This window comes from Argiope bruennichi, chromosome 8, assembly GCF_947563725.1.
Source record: "Argiope bruennichi chromosome 8, qqArgBrue1.1, whole genome shotgun sequence".
Lineage (NCBI taxonomy): Eukaryota > Metazoa > Arthropoda > Arachnida > Araneae > Araneidae > Argiope > Argiope bruennichi.
The window spans coordinates 55,377,273-55,405,162 of record NC_079158.1 but is presented as its reverse complement, the minus strand read 5'-3'; the positions used below and the strand labels follow the sequence as shown (position 1 = coordinate 55,405,162).

The window sequence follows — 27,890 nt, the reverse complement described above, 5'->3', positions numbered from 1 at the left end:
ACAATACTTCTAAATTTTCGTATGTTTTATGATCAATTTTCAATTCACCCAATACAATATTATATTAGTTTTTCAAAGACAACTTCCATAAATATCTTAACATAAATTTGATTTTTACACCATTTAAAAACTCAAAAATGTTAAAGAAAACCTTTTTAATTTTGCTAATTTAATTACCGTATTTTTTAGATTTAATTACATTTTAATGATGTTTAAAGTATATATAAATATATATACATTAAAATATTAACAATGTATAAATTTATATACAATGTTTTTAAATATGTAAATTTTCAATGAAAAAATTGTTTTAAATAACTTTAAATAGTAAAATATTCATAATTTGAAAACTATGCCTATATTAAAGATAAATCTGCATCGAGTGTGATTATTTTACAAATTATATGTGAATAAAAACTAAAGAAAACCACATGTTTTTAACATTAACAAACTTAGATGTACTTAATGCACGATATCCATTGGATTGGTTCTTTATCAAACAAAACTAACTATATCTCAAGTATCACTATGAATTTCAAAGAGAAATTTGATGCACTTTTATAAAAAAAAAAGCATGCTGGATAGAATTATTGAAAAATCTCAGTTTCCGCAATGGAGAAATTACGAGACAGTGGTTAATTAACTACTGTAGGGGGACAAGACTCTTTATAGCTTCATTATGAGGTAGATGAAGCTAATAGACGAGTTTCAGGAGCAATTATTTAATTATTTTCTACGTTCCACATTTCACAAGACAAAACAAACACGAACACGAAAATACATAACACGCACTTCGAATACAATCTAATAATGACTCCAAGAAGAGTCATGGGAAATATATCTTAATGTTAATAAAGTAACGCCATCTATTGTGTCGAAAGAGAAGGTACTAGCTACACTACTTAGTTATTTAACTATTCAAGTAGTTAATTAACTATATTAATTAGCATAGTTAATCAGTTTACTGGGTGAAATAAATCTGTTGAGCCATTTTCATCGACTGTTTTTGTGAAAATATGATTATAAATAAAAAAAATTACAAAAATGTTCCCTTTTTTCGTTGCTGACGATTGTACAAAAAAAAAAACGATAAATAAAGTGGTGTTATATATCCTTTATTAGTAAATATAAATGATTTTTCATCCATTCTTTAATGACAACGTCATATTAATGCAAAAGCTTTTCAAATAAGAAAGATTTCATAATAAGAAAACACAGTAACAGAATATATACAAAACATAGAATATCGGAGTTCTGGGGATCACTTAATTTCGATATTGGAATATTTCACTCTTTTTACATAAAAATAATTAATGATTAATGACTTTTTTAGAAAATACCTCCTTCAAAGGGGTCATTTTATATTAGGAAAAGTCTAGATACTGAATCTGGGAAGATGTGGAAAGAAAAAAATTCTTCAAGCTATGGACATGTAATGTGTATATTTCTATGTACTAGCAAAATATGTGTATATTTTATTTCAATTTCACATAACCAAATAACCTATATTCTTTTATTATTGAAAATAATCACTCCAACTCTAATTATTATTCAATATGATCATTTCATTGAAATAATTCACATAAATACTTGTATCCAAATAAAAGTTTCGAGAATATACCGTATTTACGAAATAACAAGAAGCTCTTACCTTTACAATTGCAAAGTTTGGTAGCATAAATCCTATCACGCTTATCAGTAACATTCCGAAGAAGCTGAATTTATTCTTAATTGAGTTTCCACAATTAGTTTTCATTATTTAGGAAGAATTTAAATTATTTTAACAAAATTATGTTAATAAACAATTAAGTGAGAAAGCAAGAACTACAGAGATAATTATGATCCCATGGCAACAGCATTTTATTTACTTTAGTAAAGGAAGAATTCTAAAAAAATAATAATAAAAGTACAGCTTGTTGCCATTCTTAAAAGCAGACAAACAATGATCATTTATAAAATTTTAAAAAAGCGGATATGCAAAATAAAAATACCCAAAAAATCTTTAAAATCTCCTCTCTAAAATAATAATAATAATAATAATTTTGTGGCCAACGTAACTGAAACATTGCTGCTATCTTTGGAAAGCAAACCTTACTAGATCGTCTGCGCTTATGGATGGCCGCTTTGTCAACTGGATGATTGATGAATTTCAATAGACAGAAAAGTTTTTCTCACAGCCGATAAGCTATTTAAACGGTATGTCATTAATTAAAAGAAAAAAAGTTATATTATTAAAGTGTGGAGATAGAATGAGAACAGTTTGTCCTTACATGACAAGCATAAAAATGCCCGCCATTTTAAATGTGAAGTCTATTCCGTATCGAACAATCGCTGTTTTAAGAACAACTCCTAACAACGGCAAGAACAATACTTTTAATGATCGAAAAAATTGTGAATTTAATTATTATTTTCGTTCTATTTTCTTCGGTAATATAATTCAAGTTCGAATATTAATACTGGATTCGAATTATACAAATATTAATTTTATAGATTTTTTTAAAATTTGTTCTTAAACTTTGCTTAGTTACTTTTCGTTTTCTGTTTAAATTTTCTTCTTGGTTCATCAAAGTATTCTTTTTCATGTATATAGTAAAATTTAAGTCAAGTCTAATGATTGATGTGTTTTGGAATCCAGAATACCTTAGTACATTTTTCTTAATTGAGTCGCTAGATTACATTTTATGACATTTTAAAAAATATCTCCACCAGTGTGTTCGAAATTATTTTCATCTAATTTGATTGATTTTGTCATTTTTTTGCTTTAAAAGGTCGTTTTCAGATTTTTCAATGTTCATTCTCTTTATTACATAATGTTGAGTGGAAATTTGAAATGGTTTTCTTTTTAGAATTTTCTTTTTTGCTACTATAGTCTAAAGCGAAACAATAAGATGATATACGCAATTTATCAAGTAATTGTAACGTCATGAGAATTCATCCACATAAAGATGGCATTCTTTCTTAAATATTTGCCAGCGTTTCTTGCATGTTATCTTATTAAATCAAACGCATACTGTAAAATCAGGTGAGATTGTGCCAAAAGATGAGAACATATAAAATTCTTTTTTGCTTTTTTTATATGTGAGTAATAGCACTGAAAGGTAACAATTCTTAGATTGACGGATTCTCACCAATAAGCATCGCAATTATAAATTACCAGTTTTCTATTTAGGCAGTAAAATGATATGCAAACAAAATTTAAAAAAAAAGACACTTATTAGCCCATTTTCCAACCCATTTGCACAATCTCATTTCATTCTGTGGTAAATTAATAAATAAATGATATTGTAAACTTCTAGGCCCATTTTTCAACCCATTTGACACAATTTCACTTTAATGAATGATAATTTTATGAAGAAATGATATTAAGCTGAAATGAATTTCAGCCGAAAAGTCATTTATTATTTCATTTAAGAGTGCGATTTCTGGCCAGGTTTATCAATCCACATACAGACAAGATATTTGGGTGAGAAGGCAGTGTCTTCGGCGCATCTCTTGACGTAGGGATGCCAGTTGTCGCAATGAATGAAGAGTTGGTGGCTACTTCCGTGGGGGAAGTGACCATATCTCTCAGGACAATCGAACCAACGTGACACGTCGCCTGTATCGTCGATTATGCAATCCAGGTCGTCTTCTTCACAGTCTGTTGGTGGCGGGGTGTTAGGTTTGGTTACTTTGGTAGTTTCAGTTGTGGTTGGAACTGGAGTTGTGGTGGTTGTTGGAGTCGTTGTTGTTGTAGGAGTGGTGGTAGTGATTGGAGTGGTAGTGGGTGTCGGAGTTGTAGTGGTTGTAGGAGTTGTGGTAGTCGTAGGAGTAGTAGTGGTTGTAGGAGTTGTGGTAGTCGTAGGAGTAGTGGTGGTTGTAGTCGGTGTTGTGGTAGTCGTAGGTATAGTAGTAGTTGTAGGAGTTGTGGTGGTGGTAGGAGTAGTAGTAGTTGTAGGTGTTGTGGTGGTCGTGGGAGTTGTAGTAGTTGTAGGGGTTGTTGTAGTCGTAGAGGTTTCAGTAGTTGTGCTAACTTCCGGTGTCGTCATTGTTGTTGTAGTGATAGTTGTTGAAATAGAGGTAGTTTCTGTAATCACAGTGGTTTTCTTTGAAGGCGGGAATAAATCTGAAACATAGATACAAAAATTATTTTTTTATTTATGTCAAATCAAACTACCAATTAATTTTCATTGATTTTTAGAAGTTAATTAGCTTTCAAAGCAGGAAAGGTAGAAATCACCGCTGGTGAGTTACTATAAAAATAAGAGTAATTTGAAAATATGATTTTAATTTTATAAAAAAAATATGTTCCATACAAATTTTAGTAATTATTATGTTTGAATTCTCTTCATTTGAGTTAAAATTTTTAATGTACTTCTGCAATCATAATGCTTTTAGTAAATAATACATTAATTATTGCCCTTAACTTATTGCTATTTGAAATGTAAGTATTTGTCTTCAAGCAGATAGTGGCAGATTAAACATGAAAATAGATTTGTTTTCCAATAAAATTATAAAGCAATCATTCAATAAATTCTATTTTAACAATGCATTGTAAAAAAAATCCTTATCTTTCAAAAACATTTTAATTACAAAGTAGGAAAAACTGAAACGAAAAAATCAATCTTAGAAAATATATGTGCATTTATTTCATGAAAGAAATAATTCATTGGTATCACCACTGACTAAGGCTGTTTTTTAATCAATATTTTAAATTTGAAGTGAATTTTTTTTCAATCGATGAACAAAGGCATGCATTTGCTAAAGATAATTGTCTCTTAAGGAAAAAAAAATGGATAGAAAAATTCTTTTTTAATGCATTTCTGCTTTTCGTTTTGAAACATTTTTTTTTTACATATGTGTGTTAAACCTATTTAATTTGGCATAAGTGTTACCTATTAGAATTTATAGACTTTTTTCATCAACAGACTAATATGGCGAAAACAAAATAACCATATTTCCAATATTGGAAGCAATTTTTTTAACTCATTTTTTAAAATTAGTTTAAGAAATAGCCAGAAATGTTTTTCTTAAGCTTTCATCAAGTGGTATTTTTATGCATAGAATAAACCAAGAGAGAGAGTACAATTTTTTTCATTTATGTTTCTATCATTCAAAAAAAAGTGAAAATTCCTTTTATAAAAAACTAATTAGGATGTTAATGAGCATTCTTACAATTACGTTTTAAAATTCCTTCTTTTTTTCTTTTCTTTTCTTTTTTTTATTTGAGAAGTTTAACTGAATATTACTGAAAGGATTTAATTATTAGAAACTTCTAAAAGTAGTAACATCCATGTGATCCTCTTTAAAATAATAATGTTTTATGAATGAGATACTATCTATACATGCAAAATTAGTTTATTGAAAAAAAGAAAGAAAATCATAATATAAAGAATTGCTATTAAAGGAAGAGACACAAAGCTAGATGTTCTTTCTATAAATTGTGTGTAGTAAAATTTGTTATAGAATGCAAAGTCTCATGAAATCAAGCCGGACAAATTAAAACTAAAATAATTTTGCAATAATTTTTCTGATTTGCGATTTGAAAATGTTTGTATGCCCTATTTTCTGCTAACTAAATTATTAGAATTATAATATTTTTAGCATAATTTACACTAAAAGACCAAGTTGATCCAAGTTAGACGTAGGTTAATACCTGTTTTCGCTGTATTAGGTATATATAGAGACTGATACTCGATTATATCTGATACTTTTGCCTGATACAAAAGGTAACTCATTATTTCCTCATAAAAAAACTAATACTATATATCTTAATAGATATTAACTTAAAAGATTCTTACCTCTATCCAAATTGTTCGTAACTGTAATAGTTAATTTTATTTCCGCATTATTTTTTAAAGTATTATTAAAAAGTACGGAATTTTATAAAAGTTAAAAGACTGATGACAAGAGTTTAATTTTCTTTTTATTCTCACATGTATTAAGAAAATATTTATGTCTTTATTTTTTAAAATATAAATATTTTTTTTTAGTTTATTTTTAAAATTGTTATACTCTGAAAATTCTATTCAAGCTCAATGTTTGATTCTTTTATTTGCTTTCAATTAACTTGCTAGTAATAATTTACCCGTTTGATTGATTGATTTGTTTGTTTGTTTTACCTGTTTGATTTGAATAAAAGATTGTATAAAACAAAATGCATTTATTTATTCATCAAAAATCCCATCAATCTTGCATGCTTATTAAACCTTGAAAAAAAAAGATAAGCAAATGCGTTAGATGTATTTTTATTCCAGGTAATGTCAAGAAAGAAAATATAGGTTATTAGAAGACATAATACATGCCTTTAATATCACTGAAGCATAACGGCGGATTAGGCTTGGCTGATACTGTAACGATCCAATACTTTATTTCATAATACATGATCAACTGGATATTTTTTTTTCATGATAATACACTATCATCCAATCCTAATCAGGAGTAATTGCAGATACTGATACAAATATGATTCCAAATTGGGATTCCGATTCTTTAGAAGAGATGAAAAAGAAAGACTTTGCTGATATAGTTAGTATAGGAAAAGGTGGGAAATTCTTCAGTGGCAAGGCACCGTTATATAGGATTAAAGGACATTCATGGTTAGGAATGAGACCGAGAGAAAGTCAATCAACTTCAAAAACTAATATGAAGTGCCTGATATTATTGGTCTTATCAGTTTTGCGCATCTGATACCATTGCTTATCTGATACAAAATATCAAGTTGCTATCATATTAATCAACCTTAATCTAAATGTAAGTAAAAACTGATCTTCGTTTTCTCTATGGGACTACTTGACACTTTAAAACACCACGAGTTAAAAGATATACCAACGCTTTGTATACTATGGTATTTGTTAATTAGATGCTAATTTAAGGTGAATTAATATTAATTGAAAAAATAGTATGGTATTAATTTAAGATTATTATAAAAGAACAGTTATTTCCGATTGCACTTACCATCAGGATTGATTCTGTAATCGCAAGTGACGAGCTCTTTGGGAAAGCATCTTTTGTACTTCGCATGAAAGAGCTCTGTCTTCTTGCAATTGAATACGGTGGGGACGTTGTATATACAGATGATGTACTTAGAACAGTCGTCCTGATGTGGAAATAGACCCCAGGTGTATGGACAACGGTATTCTTTCTTCTCTTCTTTCTTTTCTTCTGAGGAGTCATCTGGAAGAAGACAGATACTTTAGAACTATTTAGTCTGATAATTTTTTTTTTAAATACATACAAGGTGTCCAAAAATGGAACAAGTGTTTATTTCCTTAAATATTGATCTAGACATATATTTCCAAGCAAGATAAGCAACACATTGAATTAGGAGAATAAGTAATTAGATAAGCAGCATGTTGAATTAGAAGAATAAGTAATAAGATTGGCAACGCGTTGAATCAGGAATAATAAAACTGGCAAACACATTGAATCAGGAAATTAAGTAATAACATAAGCAATCAGGTTGAATGGGAGGTTAAGTAATTTTTATATATATTGCCTTCATAGTATAAAAATGTCAGTAGTAAAATATTTCTCTTATACTCATCTATGCAAACACAAAGTTTTACTCTGCCATCTATAAAATTTGCAAAGGTATTAAAAGTTAATTTTAATGACTTAAGCCACTTTTTCACATAACTGATGGGTATTTAAATTCGTCTTTCGTCGTATTTTTCAGGGATAATACACATATCATGACAGTTATTAAGAAATCGGAATTAGAAAATTATTAACTCATATCAGAATTTTAAAAATATTGTCAATAATGGAGACATTAATTGAACTGTTTATAAAACTTATTTTTGAATCTTCAACATCTACACAGAGTTCAATTATTTTAAAGGTACTTAAGTGCACGCTATCTATTTTATCATTCCTGTTATCAAAATATGATTTTTGAATTCGTGGATATGCTTTTGATACATCTACAGAAGATGTATTATATGTAGAAGAACACAAGCGACCTCTTGAATAAAAGTGAAGAGATGTCATGTGGAGGTATCTAGGAGGAAATACGAAAAAAACTTGTAAACCAATCCATTTGCCATGGAATTCCACATTTAACCATCATTTTACAACTGACGCTTGTGGGAAGAGCACTATCATGTTACATCCACATATGTAGAAGTACTACCAGTTACAATTCATGAATATAGTCGCTATGCTATGTATATTCGAGTATACTTAAGTGAATATCCCAATTTTGCAGATATTAAAAGAAAGCAAAACAAAGTACACACTTGTTGTTCCTCAAAAATGAATGTAAAACTTTAAATTCAACACATTTATAATTCAGTGTGATCCAGAAATAAATATCGCCTATTTCCAGCGCAATTAACAGAAAACAAGAACTCCAACTTGGTTGTTCATGGAAATCAAAAATAATAATAAAGATTGAAATTCAGCACAGTTATAACTCAGTGTGAACTCCTCCTGAATTGAATATCCCGAATTTCAAGGGCCATCAAAAAGAAACAAAAAAAAAGTGCAACCTTATTGCTTATCGGAAATCAAAAATAGCAATTGAAAGTTTAAATTCAACATTATTATAATTAATCGTAAGCCCCTATAAAAATGAAAATATCAAATTTCCAAGGTCATTAGAAGAAAATAAAAAATTTAACCTTGTTATACATCGAAAGTCAGAAATAACAATTGAAAGTTTGAATTCAACACAGTTATAATTCAGTGTAAATCACTCCAAAAATACGAAGGAGATCGAGGCAATAAGTTATCTATCCTTTTTTTCAAGCATGCCTGGTGTGATGCTTTGGAAGACTGATGATACGAAAGTCATCAACAGCAGTCGATACCGATGGAAAGAGCACCTGCTCTTATTGAACATTTATAACTGTAGCGAATTTAAACTTTAGTCATTATTTTTTATTTCCAATGAGCAACAATTCATACCTTATTTTGCTCTCTTTATGAACTTCAGATTATACCAAATAAGATTTCTTACCTTCAATAACACCACCAGGCCTTTCGCCACACCTGACCAATATGTCATCTCGACATTCTTCCTTGCGTTCGTCGTACAGGGTGGACTCTGGGCATTGCTGAAGAGTCGGGACAGCAGATTTGCATTCATAATACAGAGAGCAATTGGAAGGATTTGCAAATCGACCATTTGGGAACGGACATCCGAAATCATGAGCCTCTAATAAAAAAAATTATGAATTAGTATGATTAGTTCTTTCTTTTTATATCAATAAATTTTACGTCGAAAAAGATTCATATTTTCTCTCTATGTCTATATTTTATTTTTCCGTTAAACATTTGAATTCGGGATTTTTATGAATTTTCATGTTTCAAATCTTTCTAAGTCTAAAAAAATATTTTTGGAATTATAGCCATCTCTCTATGAACTCGATAACAAAGATAATCGATTTATTATCTTTTACGGGGAATGTGGGATAACATTTTATTGGAGAGTGTGCCAGAAAGTTATGGAAATACTCCCTATAGTTTATATTCAATACTGATTTATTTTAAAAATCGTTTTAAATAATTATTAAAACACCGCATGAAAACTTCATGCAAATTCGCTCAATCTTTACCTTTTGTGGTTGGTGCTTCTGTGGTCACCGTTATTTCCTCTGTTCCAGTAGGTGTTGTATAGCTTTTTGTGCTTGGTCTCTTACTCGTTTTCATTTCTAAAAAAACAAGAAGCTTTATAAATAAATTTTTATAGTCCTTAGGTATCGAAAAATTGGCAGGGCAATTTCTAAGTAAGTAATTTTTTTTTCCTTTAGTTCAATTAAACATCAAGAATTCATAAAAGAACAATAAATATAAAAAATAAGTGTACTAAAGTTCTTAAATACGAAATGGATAAATTATTAGTGCTGGGTGAAATATATTTTAAGGGACCTGGGTTCAGTTTAAATAAAGGGAATTCTTTCACAAATGAATTTTATATCCGATATAAATTTTGAACATATAGAATAGTTCTTTGAATGTTTGTTTTTTAATAGCAAAATCGAATATGTATTATGATGCGATAATTTTCAAGTTCATAATCACAAACAGATACGCTCAGAAAAAATAATTCTGCATAAAATCACTCGTAAATTAGCATAATACATGAACACAGATTTTAATAATTATCATGAACTTTTTTTTATTTTAAATATGCTAATAACAAAAATTTCAAAAAAATAATGAATGTCATGAAATTGAATATATATATATATATATATATATATATATATATATATATATATATATATATATATATATATATATATATATATATATATATATATATATATATTAAGAAAACGTGTTTCGAGAAAAAAGTCAAATCTTTCTCACAGGTAAATTTACAACCCTTAAGAGCTCATATTAGATTCATTGTTAAAAATAATTTATAAACCTTCGACTTTTCGAAAACTAACAAATTACACATTTCCGAAATCAGTGAAATTCTCTTTATTCTGTGAGACTAAAATTGAAAAATCAATGAAGCTACAAATGTTCCTTGTGACTCTAAAGTGGTCATTGAGTTTCTCGCCAATATAACCTACACTAGCAAGAAGAGTCATTCTTCTGGCTACGATAGGTATTGTATTGTTTACCATGTCAGTCATTTTAATTTTTGAGGTTGGCAAAATGGCATTGATGGCAGCAATCTGTAAATTTAACTATGTTTACAAAGGGGCGAAGGTAATTGGCGGCTAAAAGTGACGAAATCACTTTAGTCGTTGTGACTAGGGGCTCCACTAAAATTCTATTTTGGGCTATCTCATGGAAGTGGAAAATAGTGGGGGAAAGTGACTATTGATGACGTATCTAGGAATTTTGAGCTTTCGTATAAATTAAAAATTGGCGAAATTGGTACATTTAATGTGCCTGAGAAATTCTCTCAAGGTTTTTGCACATAGAAAATGTACAGTTAAGTGATGTTTTTGGAATTTATCTCAAAAATGGAGAGTAGTGTGTGGAAGACGATCATCGATGATGTATTTAGAGGGCATGAACTGCTATATAAAATAAAAAGCAGCGAAATCGGATTAGTGTGTTCGGGCTAAAGGACTGATTCTTTGGTTTTGATAAGTTTGTGATAAGTTCAAGCAAACCATCAAGAAATTTTTTGAAATGTGTTGTTATTGTGATCATTATTACACATGGTATGGATTCAGATATTAGGGATAATTTTGTAATCTGATTTTCAATGAACAACTTAAATTATGCTTAAGTTATTTTAGATTGGTCTCCGTTTTGAGGCATCAAGAGGTTTACTTTGGAGTAGATCTATTAACTTTGAACCATGATCAAATGACGATGACTGCACTTAAATTAGTATCTTTCTACAGAAGTTTCTACGCTTTACCTTTAATGTTAAGTTTAATATATGCTAGACTCATAAGCCCAGCAGATCTTTTGTGGATTTAAATTAAGAGCCTAGAACTTACTGTTCTATATCTTACCATTATGGCTTTAAACGATAGATTTCCGAAATTATGTTATACTAATAAGAGTAATTGTAAGGCCAAACTATGTTCATTAAAATTAATTATGAAATTAATAAATCTATGATGATAGCAATTAATATTTTAATTCCACAAATAACGCATATTAACCAAAGCAGTAAGCAAAGGATTAGTTTACTGTTACTCCATGTTACCCAAAATTAATGGATATATTCCAAAGTCAGTCCATGTTAATCTAAGTCGTTGATTAAACTATTAAGATAAAAAAAACCCTAGAAAGTGATGCAAATATTTGATAAAGATTGGTTTTACAGATTAATAATAATTAAAAAAAACGCTTGGTCAAATGTAAATATAATATTTTTAGAAATCACACGTTTATTAGCTACTTAGTACAAAATAGTTAACAAATGAAAAAAAAAAGATAGTAAAAAGCATGGGGCTTTGATAGAAATATTCGAAGTGAATCGATATGTAGTCCAAATTTATAATACATTTTAATTTCCACGAAAGTTTTTTCATGATATGCTTTCTGGCTTAAGTTCATTATTATATTGTTTTTAGAGTCATGCCTTTACGGTTGCCCTTTTTATCTGTTTGTTTTTAATTTAAAAAAAAACTTTTTTTCTACTATCTTAACTATTGTTATAACATTTTTTTAATTTGCAGTTTTTTTTTCTTTCTTTTAGTCTTTAATATATTTATAATTCATTATTACAATTATTATGAGATTATATAATTAATTAATCTAAAATTCATTATTAGATGGCGCCTTTCAAAATGAATCAAGACAAAGTGACTAATTAACATCTAATCACCAAGAACAAGCATCTGTACACAATTTCAAAACTCTAGTGCATTTTGATGTGAATAAAAATTGATTACAGAATTCCATCTCTGCAAATACCTTGCAAATAAAATAAGATTATTTAAATAATGGCGTATAAAAACATTAGAAAAAAAATGCTTACGATCTCTGTCCAGTCTGTCACCACATCTCACTCTTCTTTTGTCTCGGCACTTACGGCTTTTGGTGTCGTACAGCTCTTTTTTGGAACATTGGTAGAGTGTCGGCACTTTGTAAATGCAGACGAAGTACTTGGAGCAGTCTACTGGGTGGGCGAAGGTACCCCAGATGTATGGACACTTGAAATTCTCAGTGGTCACTAAAGATAAAATTTAGTGAATTTCGAATTCATTATGTAAGAGGAATTGTACAGGTAGAAAACAATTTAAAGAATAAATGAATTTTTATTCTGAAACATAGAATGATAATGTTTTTGATGATTGATAATATTTTGATAAATGATTGGATAAGGATGAATGATCATATTTTGATAAATGATTGATAATGATTAAGGCTAATATTTTGATAGATGATGGATAATGATGAATGGCAATGTTTTTAGATGTTTGATAATGATAAATGATAATGTTTTTTAGATGATTGATAATGATGAATGATAATTTTTTAGATTATTTCTCTATCTTTATTTTATGCTGAAAATTTGTTCTGAGTTATATAACAAAGATAATGCACATAAAAATTTATTCTGAGTTATATAACAAAGATAATGCACATAAAAATTTATTTGATATCGTCTCAATACACATATTAATGCAGTAACTAAAGCAGTGAAAAGTGTTAATGTGAAATATACCTTAAAAAATTGATAAAAATTTATTAGAATTGGCAGAAAATTGCACTGAAAAAAATTTTAAAGAAAAGTTTATCTTTTACATTTTTTTTAATGATGTAATAAGATTATTGCCAAAATAATTTTTTTACAATAATAAGCTCCTGAGTTATAGAATTTTTTTTTAAAATTTTGATTGAACCTGAATTAAAAATCTAATCAAAATTCCTAAAAAAATTTATTTATTAGTAAGTATAGACTATCCAAGCAGTAATTAGATGACAAATTGGTAAGTTTAGATGTAGCGGTCTGTCCCGCTGAATTTCGAACAATATTTTATCAAGTATGCCGAATCATGTAATTTGAAGATAATACGCTGATAAAGTTATATTTTTGTAGTAAAAAAAAATATTATTAACACTGCTTTAAGTAACTTAATGCATTATAGTTGCAATAACTAAATATGTAGTAAGAAAATTCGTGTTATAAAAAAAATCGTATTTAGCTGTTTTAATTAGAGGAACCTGACAATTACTGACAATTCAGAAGATTTTCCAGAAACTGCGCAAACGATGCGCGATTGTTATGCGAGGATATCTTATTCTCTTTAGTTTGTGTATTAATCGGATAGAATATCTATACTTGCTACTCATCAGTAATAAAAATTTTGCTACTATTTATTTTGTAAAGAATTCTACAAAAAATTTTACTGAATGCGATTTTTGAAATCGAGAAAGAATGAGTCAGAGAATGCCGGCCAAGTTTTGTAAAAATAGTTAAAAACATTTTCCATGTATAAAAGGAAATGTAAACAAAAAAATTATTGACACTTTAAATTAATTACTTTTATACTTTTTTATACTTTTACTTAATTACTTTTATACTTTTTCTAATTAATTACTTTTATACTTTTTCTAATTAATTACTTTTATACTTTTATATAATTATATACTTTTTTAAATATTTATATTTTGAAAAGATTTTTAATAAAGTGGACTTTGCTAGAATCGCAAGGAATTGTTCCTAATTTTATTTTTTTTTAAATTATATTGTATGTTAATACGAACATATATTTTTTTAATTTCAAAATTTGGGTGTCAAAAACTTTCTGGTTTATGTTATTTTATATTCAATAATATTGTTTCAATAATTTATCTAAATTTAATCCTTTTATGAATAATATCCAAATTTATCAGAACGAAAGATATTAAAAATTTTCATTTTTTTTTTCTTTTTGTTTTTTTAAAAAATTCTAAACTCTGATTCTAAAGTTAATTTCCTGCAAAATTTCTGATTGTTAGCAATGTTTTTCAGTTTTTTAGCGTTTAGAATAAAATTTTCCGTGCCTATCAGTCTTTTCCACTAAATTTTGTTTTTCCACCCTTTCAATAAATTTTGAAAGCTTCAGTACATAATATCAAAATTTCTTTGGTGTTATTTATTTATACTGATCTGTTTTAAGAGGTGCATAAATTTATGCATTAACAGAATGCAAATTTTCTTTGATTTCAAAATTATCTTGTCTTTGGAAATCTTTTTATTTATTTCATGGGATCTTAGTTGATGCATTATATAGACATACAATCAGTTTTATAATATTAAGAATGTATGAAAAAGTGTGATTCTTTTACATTAAATTTCTAGCTGGAATTCTGAATATTCTGAGATATAAATTAGTTTTTCTTAGAAAAACGTTTCGCTAAATTTCACTTGTTAGAAAATTATGCTAGCTTCTACAATGTCTACTCCTTAGCTGCTTATCGCTGCATTTGGAAGACAAACCGAAGTTACTTCTATAAAAAATATAAAAAATGCATTATTGTCCAGATTTAATGCAACTTGCTTTACTTTCCTCCCTTTATTCCCATCCCACTTGTAAAATTGTGATTTATCAAAACTAATTGCAGATCTATTTGTCTTCTATACTTATGGTTGCTCCTTCTTTGTTCTGCTTTTGTTTTGTGGCGGGTTATTATGAGCAAGGATAGAACCTGGGACCTTGTGGTTCGCAGCCCAGTAACATGACCACAATACAAAAAGAATTGCTCGTGTAGCGTAGCTGTTAACTGGCTTATAAGCTTTCACCACAGTTTTATTAGTAAGTAATAGTGAATGCTGAATAAGTAATAGTTTCATGAGTAACACCATCTTCTATGTTTAATGAATAAGCATACAAAATTCTAATCATTTAATATCGTTTGATTCTCTGAGAAAGGTTAACAATGTCTCCTTCTTTTCTCGCAAAGGTAATCATTTATTCAATTCGATATACACCAGACACTAAGTAAATGGTTCTAACCTAAAAAAACTAACCACACGAATATCTAGAACATCTGATATTATCTTGAATTTATGGTTACTTTAATGTTAATAATAAGAATAGTAGCACGAGTCTATACATAATAGATAATAATATTCAAAGGATTACCGGATGCTTAAATGGTGCTCACTTCACAAGGTTGACCATATTTTGTGTTCCTAAACTGCTAATGAAACATCTTCAGATGTTAATTTTTAAAAATGAAATCAAATGGATAATTTCACTTCAAGTAAATGGGAGAATAAACCAGGACAAAGTACCGAATTTCCGGCGATTCCTGAAACTATGGCCTCATTAGTTCTACTCTCAGACAATTTTATTCCTTTATGCTTAGCTACTAGGAAGGAAATTATTTATTTAATTTCTCTCTCGTGAAAAAAGAAAATACTTTTAATACTTTTGTTATTTAAAAAATATTATAATTTTAATCGTGAATCTAATTCTGAATTCCGTTACAATCCATAATAAGGACTGAAAAAATCTTACCCTCCTCGCTGCTCTCTTTGCTGCGACTGTCTTCATTGCTGCTGCTGCTGCTATCCTTGTCTTTCTTCTTGTCTCGCTTGCACTTCACCCTCCTGGCATCTTTGCACTCTTCTTTCTTCTCATCAAAGAGCTTGCCCCGCGTGCACTTCATGAGGTGAGGGTATCCGAATCGGCACTCGTAGAACATGGAACAATCCGTCTCGTGCGCATACTTGCCATAAATGGCGGGGCAGACGAACTTCGTCTTCTTATAGTTAGATGAAATAGGATAGTAATCTGAAACAGATAGTTCGCTTTTATTGTAAATATATTAGAAATATATTTACAAATTAATATAGTGTCAATGCCTGGTAGAATATGGATAATTTTCATTACTTCATACGTAGCGATTTATGAAATTTTCCATTCCTGACGGCTTTTTTGCATTGTAATCATGAAAGAGCTTCAATTTGTAATATTATATAATTCTATTGAGAAATTTTATCTTTAATATTATTACCAAGTTGAGATTGTTACCAAGTAATTTATAATTTTTAATTAATTTTAACCAAAATGTTAATTTCAAAATAAATGTTCGCAATTATTTCTAACTTTTGGGTTTTTATTTTTTTATTTTTTGATAGGGATTTCTTTGATACATGTAGATTTAGGAAAGGAAATCTTATATACCTTTAAAAGAATTTTATAAGCATTGGAAGTTTTTATCCTTTCACTCGGAGCGTGAGAAAATGCTGAAGTCACATTTTTCTGGAGAGCGTGTAGAATTAATTAAATAAAAAATGGGAATTGGATCAGAAAATAAGAGAATATTTTAGAATGACGTTTCTATGGGCTAAATTAAGATAAAAATTAGGAAATTAATCAGAGTTTAAATTAGATTTTAAAACATCATTACATGCATGTGTCTTGCCATTGCATTGCTAAATATTATTTGTAAACTAAAAGCAAAAAAAACATTATTTTAATAGCAATACTATCATTTTCATAAAATTAATTACCTAAAAATTACCATTACCATTGCTAAAAATTACTATTACCATTTTTATAAAATTAATTACCTAAAAATTACCATTACCATTGCTAAAAATTACTATTACCATTTTCATAAAATTAATTACCATTGCTATGCGATGATTTTTTAAGAATATTGCAATACATATTTTACTGTAAATTGAATCCGTTGCTGTTGCATCAAAAGAAAACTGCATTCAGAAATAATTTTTTCATGTTCTTTAATGTTTACATGCACTTTTTACAAATGTTACAGCCAGCTCTTTGTTATGCATTCTAGGCTCTTGAAATTCAGCTCTTTACTATACATGCTAATTTTATTTAGACCTTTATTTTTTATTTTTGGTTAGTTCCAAGAAAATATCTCAATGATAAGATATATGTATAGCTACAGATGATTGTCACTGCCAGTGGGATCATATAACTGAATCTCTTTTTAGCACCAAAAAAGTCCTGAAAGACTCCTATTTTAATCCTACAACATATGTTATTATTACATAATATAAATAAATTTTAGTTATACTTCTTTATTCAGATTCATTTATTAGAGATTTTTGATCCCATCTGTAACTTGCTTATAGCTCTATCAAAGTTTAAACAGTTTATTACAATTCAAAGTTCTGATGAAAATTTCTTTTAAAAAATACAGCGAAAAAATTCAGCAGTATCAAATGATAATTTTTTACATAGCTCGCAGAATGGAATTTCAAAAGAGGTTTTTTTTTTTTTTCTTTCTTATAATACATATAAGTGAAACTTTTAAAAAACTCTAAATGTGAAATAAAGACTTCATCAAAGTATTTTTCAAAATTTAACTATTTCTTTCTTTTATTTGAGCTGTAAGCTGTCAGGAATTCCTCTTATCATTCTTTCATTTGAGAGAATTTTCATCAACAAATCTAAAAATTTCTCTTCTTTTCTCTTTTATCGACATTGAGATTTTTTCCAAATTGCAGAATATCTTATCAGCACAGAAAGGACACAGGTGTTAATTTAATAAATTATCACAGAAACGAAAAAACTCTATTTATCAATAAATGCTACAGCTATATATTTACCTTAGTTATTAAATATAGTGATAAAGGTTTTCTGTAATAGCTCAAAAAATAACGATCGATTTAAACTTTATAGATTTTGCTACCAATACATGATATGCTACATCCAAACTTTTATATTCATTTTTATTAATCTATTGCTCTTAATTTACTATTTTATATTAAGTAATACTTAGTACTCATTTATTATACTTAAATGTAATTTTAGAAGGTGATATAGATGTATAGGATATAATAAAAGATATCTATTATATAAATAATAACTTTATGAGGGAACGTAGTAAAAAACTTATTTGAAAGTTCCAATATTTTAACTTTTTTTTTATTAAAGAAAAACTTTACAGGAAAAAATAACGATCTGAATTGAAAAGTACATGTATGGTACTGTAATAAATTTTTTTGTTGACAATCTCTCTTTTTTTACTGCTTGGAAGCGTTTGTAAATTTAATGTTGACAAATATCAACAAGTTACAGAGCAATAGCTACATGCTGACTTTAATTCGAATTCGCTGAAGCTCCACCAAACATTGGTTGTTAGATTTCTAAGATTTTGTTTTCCCTTTAAAAGTTTGATGTATACCATTACTTTTTTTTTCATGATTTCAAACTTTACTTCAACAATAATTTGCATGTCAAACTTGTAACACTCAAGATGTTTTAATAGAATTTTTACATAAAAGATTAAAAAGCACTATAAAAAAATTATAAATATTTAAAATTTATGCAAATTTATTTCAAACCTTCAGGCTGAAATGACTGGATTGTATATAATAGTTTCAAAAAAATCTATGATATAATTTTAAAAAATCTATTATTGATAATTAAAAGTAAAACTAAAGTATGTGGTCGAGGTTTTCCACCAACATCGGTAAAATTATACCAAATCTTCAAAACTTGCTAGAGATAACAGATACCACATTTGTAGATGATACCACTTTGGTGAGTTACCATCATAGAAAATTGTAATTTGGCGATGGATCGTATAATTTAGTTTGGGCCTTTTACTGATAAAATTACTCAAAATCTCAATAAATACCTACGCTTTAATTCTGTGCCGTCATCTTCATCTTCCTGAGACTCTTCCGAAAATGCAGAGGCAAATGACAAGACTAATATCAGCACAACTGAAAAAAAGACAGAAAAAAAAAACATTGCTTTCATAACTTATATACAATGTAGAATAGGCAAAGACATTTTAGAATCAAATTATCGGCGCCTTTAAATTATTTTCTATTAATAATAAAAGGGAACGCGTTTGTGTTGGAACTCTATAGGACTGTTTAACATAGAAATTCCAAATTTGGCACAGATATATTGGGGGGAAAGGAGTATGCACTTCAAATAATTTTTAAAATTTTTGAATTAGAATTTTAATTGATTAAAGATTAAACAGAATTTTGACTTTTTCCTCTTGTAATTCCTGGAATTATTGCACAAAATATTTTTACATCGTTTTAAAATGTAAAAAATCGACTAAATGATGTTAATTTAATTGTGTTGCAATTTGTTACTAAATTTTTGAAATTTTTTAAAACTACTTTTTTTTGTATAATTATATTTCCTTTTAATTTACTTAATTTAGAAATTCAAACTTTTTTCATTACTTCATCAAATATTTAATCACGTGGGGTTTTTTCCATTGTTGAAAATTAAGAAGGAAATATTCGTTTAATTATCTGTGCCCTTTACATGATAAATCAAAAAATGAAATAATGTTACCGCTAAAGGCAACATGCAATTTGATATAGAATTCCCAGGCATTTTAGTTTTTAACGGCACTACGATAATATTGGATTCGATTGCTTTACGGAAGTGCATGTGCACGATAAACAGTATAAGGCTATTAAAATTGCATGGCTTTAAAGTCCATTAGAATTTGATCCTTTGTTTTGTAAAGGGATTCTTCATGTATAAATCTTTTCATTTAAATTAAATACTACCGATATATTCGGTGAATCAACTGATCGCCAAAAGTGTCTAGTTGGTAATATCGGTTGAATTCACAAATTCAAACAGTTCTGTGGTGAAAGCTTATAAGCCAGTTAGAACCTGGAACCTTGTGGTTCACAGTCCAGTAACATGACCATGATACAAAAGCAATTTCTCGGTAGTGTAGTTGTTAACTGGCTTATATGCTTTCACCACAGCTCCTTCCTGATGGATCATGTCAGATCATGGAAAATGTTTATTGCAGTTCAGGTAAATTGAAATGAGCAACAAGTTCTCTTGACATATATGACATATAATAAACGCTGTTTCAAAAATAATTGACATACAATTTTATTGCGACTTTCATTCTACATTGACTTTCTTTTCTTTATTCTCCTATAAAATGTATAATAAATTCCAAAATAAAAGTAGAGCTACGCATTTGATGGATATCACAAAACCAAGAATTATGAGCTCTTAATAAATGATTGAGACATCCACGACTCAACGCTTTTTAAGTACGTTAGAAATAATTTAGAAAAATTAAGAAAGGTCACTCGAACTTACAATTTAATTAAAAAGCTATACTTCTTTTCTTAACTGGTGATAAATATTGAATAGATGTTCCAAAATGACATAAGACCGTTTTAGGTAGCTAAAGATAATAGAAATATAAGAAAGAATATCTTGAAAAAGTTTATTATAAATCTAAAGCATTTTTTTTAAAGATTTAGTCGAAGTGTCTTTGATAGGGTCCAAAACAGGTATAATTTTAAAATCATTATGCAAGACCTTATATTTGACATACCATGAAACATTTACGATTCGCATTACTACTAGTTTTGAAACACAATTTCTTTAATCTTATGATATTATTGATAAAAAAAATGAACCCATGGATTAAGTTTGATCGAATGATAGATTTATTGTCAAAATTTGTATTTGATCCCCATGATTAACTAGTCACTTTGTTGTCCAGCAATGTATTTTAGGTTGACTATTTGTTTATATGATATTTAATTATTCTGCTTAACCTTGGTGTTTTAATATATTTCCTTATATAAAATTATTATTTTATAAATAGCAGGGGTATAATAATCAACTGCATAGAAATTATAATTTAGCAAGCACTTATCTAACAAGACAGTTTTAAAATTTGGAATAATTAAATTTTAAGGAAATTTCTGCAAATTCTGTAAACTCTTCTGTATTTGTAAAAATTATTGAATTAATTTTTTCTTATGAATTAGATTTAGAATTACCATTTGAAAACATTTTAAATTAACTAGGCTGAAAAGAGCAATAAAACAAAAACTAGACAAATGATAGAATAATTCTATTAAATATTTATTTTCTTATGGATTCAAACTTAGAATTAACATTCGAAAATAGTTTAAATCAAACAGGATAATAAATTGATACAAAAACCAAACAAACGATCGAATCTTAATTTATATTTGTATTACATGATAATTAATAACTTCAAGAAAGCCATTCGAACGAAAAAATTATATTTCCTTGATTATTCTCTCAACTATGTATCATAAAAAGATTTCTATTTTCTATATCTTTTCATTTATAGGAACTAAAAAAAATTTTCACTTTATTTCCATTGGATACCATCATTGTATAAATATGGGGAGGAAAATAATAAAAATATAGAAAGTTAAAAAAAAATCTTTTTATTAAGAAAAATGCAAGAAGCTTACAAGTTAAAAGCACATATAATTAAGTAGAAGATAATTTTTTAACAAGAATTTGGGAATAAAAATGAAATTGTAATAACATTATGTGCTGTTAGAAATAACCTATCTGAAATATTTATTCTATTTACATTTTTTTTAACTCATTAAAATTAAAAAAATATTACAAGTATGATATGTTATAAAATATATTACAAATTTTCTTTTCCAAAATTTCATTATTGAATGATTTTCTAGTAACAGTAATTTCAACTCATTTATGAATTTATTTTTGTCTACAAATTTAAAAAATAATTTTTACTTTTTATCACACAGTTTAAATCCTATTTTAAACATCTTTTTTATTATTTTCGTCTTTTTGAGCTTTAACATATTTCATTATTCATTATCATAAATTTATAGAATCCTATAATCAATTTTTCCCCAATTCACTACCAGATGGCGCCTCATATCAGTATTTCAATTAATTGCCATTTAACATCTGAAAATATTTAAATATTTTATTATAACTTAGAAGACTCAATTACACAAGTTTTTAGAATACCAGAAGATCAACAGATGATTGAAAATGTTTTTATAAAATTCTATTTTTAGGAGCATTAATTTCATAAACATGCAAGAAATCAAAATAAATAAAAAATAATACAAAAGAAAATTCTCGTATTTTATTTGAGGAAATACTCACGAAATCCTAGAATATTCTGCGGCAGCATGTTTACTCCACTCTTTGTACCACACATATAGTGCATTTTTCTGGATTTGCAGCTATTTCTAATAGGTAGGATAAGATAATGACACTTCGATAAGGAAGATAATCCATAATAGCTTCGAATCTTCTTAATGAAAATGAACATCTGTTGAACACAACAAATTAACTTTTTCCACATGTATTTCATGTTCGGTATTTGGGCTTTTACGATTTATTAATTTAGAATTATTAAGTTGTGCTCGTTGGGAGAGGGAGAATAGCTATATTCTTTCGGAATCTTTAGAATTTTTTATTTTACCAGGTTTTTTTCTGAGATTATATTAAATTTAGTATCATATACTAAAACATTACCCTTTTTTTTTTTTTTTTTTTGGAATTGCAACAAAACTTTTTAAGAAAAAAAATGGACCTCAAAATTTTGTCTTTTGAAGAAGTTTTATAAAGAAAAAATTGTAATTTAAAGTTTTTGCATTTTATAATCCCTGACTAAGTAATTTAAAATTTTATTCGAATGATTTTAAAATAAAAAATCTGGTAGTAAAACGATAACTTTTATTCAAAACTAAAATTATTGTAGTTAGTGATGAAAAAATCGGAAATAATTGGTTATTAATGAAATATGTACTTTAAAATTTTAAAAATATTTTTGTTTTTTGTTTAAAATTGGAAATTCCGTAGGATATTTTTATTATTTAAAGCTAATCTATACTTATAATAAAGCTCAATGTGTGTGTGTGTGTGTGTGTTGGCGCTCTACAGGCCAGACCGTTTGACATACAGCTACCAAATTTGGTACATGTATACCTTGGAGGTTGGGAATGTGCACCTGGGGTTTCTTTTTTCGAATTTTTAATTAGATTTTTAATTATTAATTAAAAACTAACTTTCCCGCCAAAAAAATCTTCCATTATCCCCAGCGCCAAACGAGAAAGGCTTCAGTTTTTTTTTCTCCCAACAGTAATGAGGCTAGGGTTAAAATTTTTCGGTGGATTATTTCAATCGGTTCTGTTTATTTTCTTAATGTTTGATGCATTTAAAATTAAACATTGTTAATGAATCAATCTTTCAGATTCATTCTGAAGTACTTTTGAATTAAAATAAAACAGAATAAAGGAAATTAAAAATTTCTAATCCGCATAGCGTTACCCCAACTGGCGTAGAAAAAATCACGTATTTGCGTTACGTAACCGGCGAAGAAAATTCACGCATGCGCATTCTGTTCTGATTGTTGCCATGACAACGTTATCAATGGATGATTTAAATTATTTTTGGGTTAGTTGCATGCTTTTGTAAGTAAATTGTATTTATGTTAGTTATATATTTTTTGTATATGCTTATAGTTTTAAGTACATCGTTTTTTAAGTAGTTTTTTTAAAACCTGTTTTCAACCGTTTATTTTAAACGATTCGTTTTATTTTCTTAGTGTTTGATGCATTTAAATTTAAACATTGTTAATTAATCGATCTGCTCATTATGAATCTAAGAAAATTTTGTTGACCAACTCTTGAGATATTACATAAATTTAAAAAGATATTCTTTAGTGCCCATAAAGTTTAAACGCAGAGTGACTTTATTTTCAGTAATCAGATTATAAAAAAATGCTTTGTTTCAGTAAAAAATATTATTATATTAATTGAAGATAAATTCTTTCCACTTTAATTTAAAGCATAAATTCTACGGGTGCTAACAGAAAATGAGAGAGATACATATTACGTTATGACTGAAGGCCTTTATAATATTATGAATGAATTATATGATAATCAAAATTTGAAGTTTTAAAATATTTTGATGAAGAATCTATTAAAGTAGAAATTGCATAAAATATTTAATTATTAAAATTTTAACGAACATTAAGATTGGCGAACCGGCTGGTCGCCAAAGGCGGCTAGTATAGTCAATAAAGGTAATTCGCCGATTTTCCTGCCTGTCTCAAAAAAAAAAAAAAAAATCAATTTTTTAAAAAAATGCATTGATCAGTCAGTGAAAATTCTTTAAAAAATTATAAAATATGAATTCTGAGGAAAACTGATTTATTTCGCTTTAAATTAATTCAAATGTTTAATCGAATCCAAAATCACAAGATTTTTCCAAAATGCTCCACTAATTCAAACGATAAAAAAGCTTGAAACCTTTGTCAGAAATATATTCGAGCCAAAAAAAGTATTTAAACAAAAAACGAATTTTGATGAAATAACAAAATGCAAGTATTACATCCACTAATGACTTTATTCCTCTGCAGCTTATTTTACAAAATCTCTGTGATTCATGCAAGACTCATAACGGTTTTAAGAAAATTCAACGCTTATTATAAAGAGTAAATTTCAATAGTGCGTTCATTTTATTCAGTTTAATGACAACTCAAACCAGCGGGAATATTCTACCCAGATCTTTCTCACACACTGTTCAATAACAGACTTCTCAAACTTCCTCCACCTAAAATTGCAGACTTTAGGTAAGACTGCGAATAGTTTGTATGGCATTGATGAAAACTAGTTATGAATTATAAATCTTTGGCGGAATTCAGCATTTTTATTGAAACTATAACAAGAATAAGTATTTGAAACGCCTTTTTGTTTGCCGATTGTCACTAAAATTTGACATAAAAATATAGCTGCAGTCACAAGATAGATAACATACCAAGTGTCCCCGATTTAAGATATTGTATATAATGAGTTACTGCGCATACATGCATGCGAAATTACAGACAGAGAGACGGTCAACCGTTTAACGATTTTGGTTCAAAATTTGATAAGTCATATCACTGACTCTCCGACCCGACCGAAGGCACACGTATAAATAATACTGAATGACTGGACCGCCACAACAGCAACACTGGCGGCAACTGTGGTTAAGCCCTAAGGGCCATCACCGGGCACGGTACAAGCCTTCCCGAAGGAAGTACGTCCCGTCATCAATGGGAGAAGCCAGATTCCCCACCTTTTTGTGTACCCTACAGGGGGCGAGATCCAACCACCATATAGGAAGCATCTCATCCTCATTTCGAGGTGACCCCCGGGGGTTCAAAATTTGATAAGTATCTATTTTATACTTTGTACCAGTTTTTATCTACTAGCTCTTTACGTTTTGTAATTATCGAGTTCAGTTGCAATCGATTATTACAAAACGCAAATAACTATACTGATAGACCAGACAGACAGACTTCCTTTGAATAGATTTTTTTCAAAATTTGTGAGAAATCTATAAATTTGATCTTACTTTCATATACAAATTTCATCTGTCTAGCTCAAAGCACTCATGAATAATCTTTTTCATAGACAGATAGATAGACATAATGCCCCAAAGCAGTTTTTCGGATTCGGGAAGATCCGAATTGTGGATATTCGTCAAAACCTCGAGTTCGAATTTTTTCACGATTATAATACACTTTTCTACACTTCGTACACGAAAAAGTAAAATGAAGTGAATTTAAGAGATTCAAAATAAGAAAAATCAATCTGGAAAGCAAGCAAGCATATGTTTATTCTTTTATAGGAAAAATAACTGGATTTATTTCACTCTGAAAATTCTCATTCTTAATTTTGTATCCAAGCAATTGATATTTTAAATAACGTAATAATAGATAAATTGAATCATTGAAAAACTTAATGATGCGTGAAAATTAACCATAAAAGTTGTGAAGCTGAGCATTTTTCATTTTAATTATGTTCAACTCTTCAAGGAATTTTTTATTATTTTGTGAGAAAAATAAAACCATTTTCAATCAAATCTTTTTATGAAGTTAATATCTTATATATTTGTTTCAGAATCTCTAAGTTTATTCGTCCTCTGAAGGGAATTAAAAAAAAAGAATTATTTTCGTGCTGCCATCTACTGTAGACAAGTTAAAGTTCTATTCTTTTTTTTTTCATTTAACGATATCAAATACTGCTGAAATTAAACATTTAAATTTTTTATTACATATTATATGTAGATATATGGATTTTTAATTAATTCTGAAATATTTTTAATCTGAAAGAGCTCAGTTATTCTGTCATATAAACGAGCTATTCTATCCCTACAATGAATACGAATGAATCAGAACTATGATTAAACGACATACAAATGAAAAATGTGTAAACGGTGTTTTACCACAATTTATAAGAATAACACTTATAATTTTAATATATATATTCATTATTTTTTAATCCGTAAAGAACAAAATGTTTTCCTAAATGTTTTTATTTTAATTTATTTTTTTATGTTTCTATTTTCCAAATAAATTTATATTTTAAATTATTTTAGATTTTCCTATTATAAAATCCCTAATTATAAACTAGTGTATATTTTAGAGGCGGAAAATTATTCCTGCACAATAATAATAATAATGATAATTTTGTAGTATAAATTCAGTTTATCTGTGCTTAATTTGATGAAAAAACTATCCAACAAGACAGTTTCAATACTTTCAATGATTTTCAATCACCTTTAGTGCTAAATTAAAGATGTGCAAATTTCACATTGGAAGCGCATGATATGGATATTATGAACTTTTTTTTCCTACGAGTTTGAAAACTTTTTAACACTTATTCCAGAAAATTATAGAAATATAGAAAATCCTCACTGGACACAAGGATTGCGTAATTATTACATTGCGATTCCGCAAAGTCCTAGCAGTGAGGACTTATTTCTTTAACTCAAAGACCATATCTCTCAAGCTAAGTTGCTGTGGCACACGGAATAGTTCAAATTGCAAAAATTTATATAATTTAAAGCAACTTAAATATTGTCATAATTAAAAGGGAAAATGAAACAAATATTAATTGAAAGGATATTCATTATTTCTTAATTCATTACTTCATTCGTTACGATACATTTGGTAAAATTTTTGTTTGAAATAAGGAAAAACACTACTCTTTAAAAGTTTCGAGGTAAAGAACAGATTTCATAGTGTCCTTTTTGCTCCATTTGGTTAATTTCTATCACAAAATCAGATAGCGCCTGCGCTTCTTCAATTATTCGCTTAATTTCTTGTAAGTTAAAGGCTTTTTTTCCTTTTTCTAATTGTTCACTGCTTTCACTTCTTGCAGGGGCTGCTAAACCATCGATCGTTCCATTTGTAATTTCTCGAATATCATTATCTTTGACTATTAATTCTTTGACTTTTTGTTATTTCAGACTCGGAAAAAATCCTTCCATCCCCAATTGTTTTTGCACATTGTACAATTTCTTCGGCTTAATTTTCAATAAAGGGAAATTCTCTAAAAATTTTGGCAACTTCTGCAGACGCTTTTCAGCCAACTGCATGCATAGGAAATTTTGGCGCTTGTCGGCGCTGCCGAGCTTTTCCAATATTGATTGCTCATCAGAAAAATTAATAAGGCAAACACTGCCCTTTTCATTAGTAAGTGTAAACGAAAATAATTGGTATGACACCAAATTTAATTTTTTAACGACATTTAATTGAAGTTCACTTAGGACGAAACATAGCATACAAGAACACTATAACAAAATTTAATACGAGAACATCATCAAGTTCTAAACATCAATTTTCTCTCTCTCGGCACCTTCTCTCCCGCCGTTCTACTCCTCCACCCTCTTCCCTTCAGTTTGTTTTCTGATTCTCATCATCAGCAGCGCCCTCACAGCGATATTAGAATTAAATGGACAAATAAGGCAATGTGCATG

General features: G+C 28.2%; 1 protein-coding gene across 1 annotated transcript; it reads right to left on the bottom strand.

Annotated features, from left to right (window-relative positions):
- Window positions 1-1,099: 1,099 nt before the first annotated feature.
- On the bottom strand, window positions 1,100-22,338 carry LOC129981914 (uncharacterized). Its single transcript, XM_056092969.1, has 8 exons — window positions 22,242-22,338; window positions 18,965-19,048; window positions 15,858-16,133; window positions 12,386-12,580; window positions 9,540-9,635; window positions 8,942-9,139; window positions 6,937-7,155; window positions 1,100-4,105 (listed from the first exon to the last, which is right to left on the bottom strand). Exons 1-8 carry the CDS (start codon window positions 22,303-22,305, stop codon window positions 3,408-3,410), a joined length of 1,830 nt encoding a protein of 609 aa, XP_055948944.1. The 5' UTR covers window positions 22,306-22,338; the 3' UTR covers window positions 1,100-3,407.
- Window positions 22,339-27,890: the final 5,552 nt, after the last annotated feature.

Bases quoted from the DNA above. Each gene is read 5' to 3' on its own strand.
- LOC129981914 (XM_056092969.1), bottom strand. From the start codon at position 22,305: ATGCACTATATGTGTGGTACAAAGAGTGGAGTAAACATGCTGCCGCAG. The intron at 12,581-15,857 runs GTAAGATTTTTT...TTTTATCTTTAG, and splicing joins CAAAGAGAGCAGCGAGGAGG to TGACCACTGAGAATTTCAAG. The intron at 7,156-8,941 runs GTAAGAAATCTT...GTCTTCTTCCAG, and splicing joins GCCTGGTGGTGTTATTGAAG to ATGACTCCTCAGAAGAAAAG.